Consider the following 1,146-nt stretch of genomic DNA (forward strand, 5'->3'; position numbering starts at 1 on the left):
TGTAGACAGTTTATAGCAAAACACTGCATCACTTTTTATATGAGCTTATATTTAAGTCTAGCAGAGAAATGGGGTCTGCAAGGAGTCTAGTTTAAAAATAACACTGGAGCTCATTTAAGAATATTGTGATATATATTGTGTATCGTGATATAGCAAAAATATATCAGGATGTTAGATTTTCCTCATATCCCCCAGCCCTAGTCTGGTGGTTGAGCTGTGGCTGATTGGTCTGGACCGGAGCTGAAAGCGCCGGCGGTCTGGATGTGTTTCAGAACGAGCTGGAGAACTTCCCCATCAGCTCCGTCCAGCACTGCCAGGCAGTAATGAACGCCTGCAGCTACGACTCCATCCTGGCGCTGGTGTGCAAAGACTCGGGTCAGAGCAAGGCGGACCTGCACCTGTTCCAGTGCGACGACATCAAGGTACCGGACCAGCACCGCGATCCAGACCCTTCTTATCTCAGCACAGACGATGGTTTTCATTGTTCCAACGTTTTATTTCCGTATTCGCTGTCGTACATGGCAGCTGTTCCAGATGTATTCTGTCTCATCAGTTTGTTTCTGATGGAAATATTTCCACATCTGGGGCTTTTATGTTTCATCTGGAATCAGATGTTGAAGGATTTATTCCTAAAAGTTAATTGAAGTTAAGGATCAGACATGTAATGTGTACATTTAAAGGAAATCAAACGGGACCGAGAAAACGATCCTGTGGTACTCCAAATCCGACTGAAGACGCCATTCAGAACAGCCTCAACAGAGCAGCTGGTGTTTTCTGAGTTTGTGTGACTAAAATGTGTTGAAGGTGTCGTGCTCCAACAGGCGAATCTGATTCACCTGGATGTAGAAAGTGCCATGATCGATGCCAAAGGGGGCAAAGTGAGGAAACGACCTGAGACGCTGAAGTAAGAAAACCTCAGACACTTCCTGATGCGGCTTCTAATGCTGGCTGCTGATTGGCTGATCCATCTTACAGGATGATCCTGAAGAGTGACGGCATGATCCCGCCTCCACCCACTACCCCCGCCCCCGAGGCACCAGCCTCATCCAATCAGGACAACAGGGGGCGTGTCGCCGCCTGGTCGGCATGGGCCAATGAACAGCAGCACTGTGAGTGATGTCATAGAGGGGAAAAGGGGGAGTAGTT

The 1,146-nt window shown here is 47.9% G+C and overlaps 1 protein-coding gene across 1 annotated transcript; it reads left to right on the forward strand.

Annotated features, from left to right (window-relative positions):
• Positions 1–63: 63 nt before the first annotated feature.
• On the forward strand, positions 64–1,140 carry LOC106944372 (epidermal growth factor receptor kinase substrate 8-like). The gene is made up of 3 exons (XM_015027498.1): positions 64–422; positions 822–904; positions 976–1,140. Exons 1-3 carry the CDS (start codon positions 324–326, stop codon positions 1,115–1,117), a joined length of 324 nt encoding a protein of 107 aa, XP_014882984.1. The 5' UTR covers positions 64–323; the 3' UTR covers positions 1,118–1,140.
• Positions 1,141–1,146: the final 6 nt, after the last annotated feature.

The sequence above is a fragment of the Poecilia latipinna genome, unplaced genomic scaffold, assembly GCF_001443285.1.
Source record: "Poecilia latipinna isolate Pla-1442-1.1 unplaced genomic scaffold, P_latipinna-1.0 Scaffold8693, whole genome shotgun sequence".
Classification (NCBI taxonomy): Eukaryota; Metazoa; Chordata; class Actinopteri; order Cyprinodontiformes; family Poeciliidae; genus Poecilia; species Poecilia latipinna.

What these genes read in the sequence shown, in the direction of transcription:
- LOC106944372 (XM_015027498.1), top strand. Translation starts at nt 324, where the DNA reads ATGAACGCCTGCAGCTACGACTCCATCCTGGCGCTGGTGTGCAAAGAC. An exon ending in TCCAGTGCGACGACATCAAG is followed by an intron (nt 423 to 821) that starts GTACCGGACCAG and finishes GTGCTCCAACAG; the next exon opens with GCGAATCTGATTCACCTGGA. An exon ending in AAACGACCTGAGACGCTGAA is followed by an intron (nt 905 to 975) that starts GTAAGAAAACCT and finishes TCCATCTTACAG; the next exon opens with GATGATCCTGAAGAGTGACG.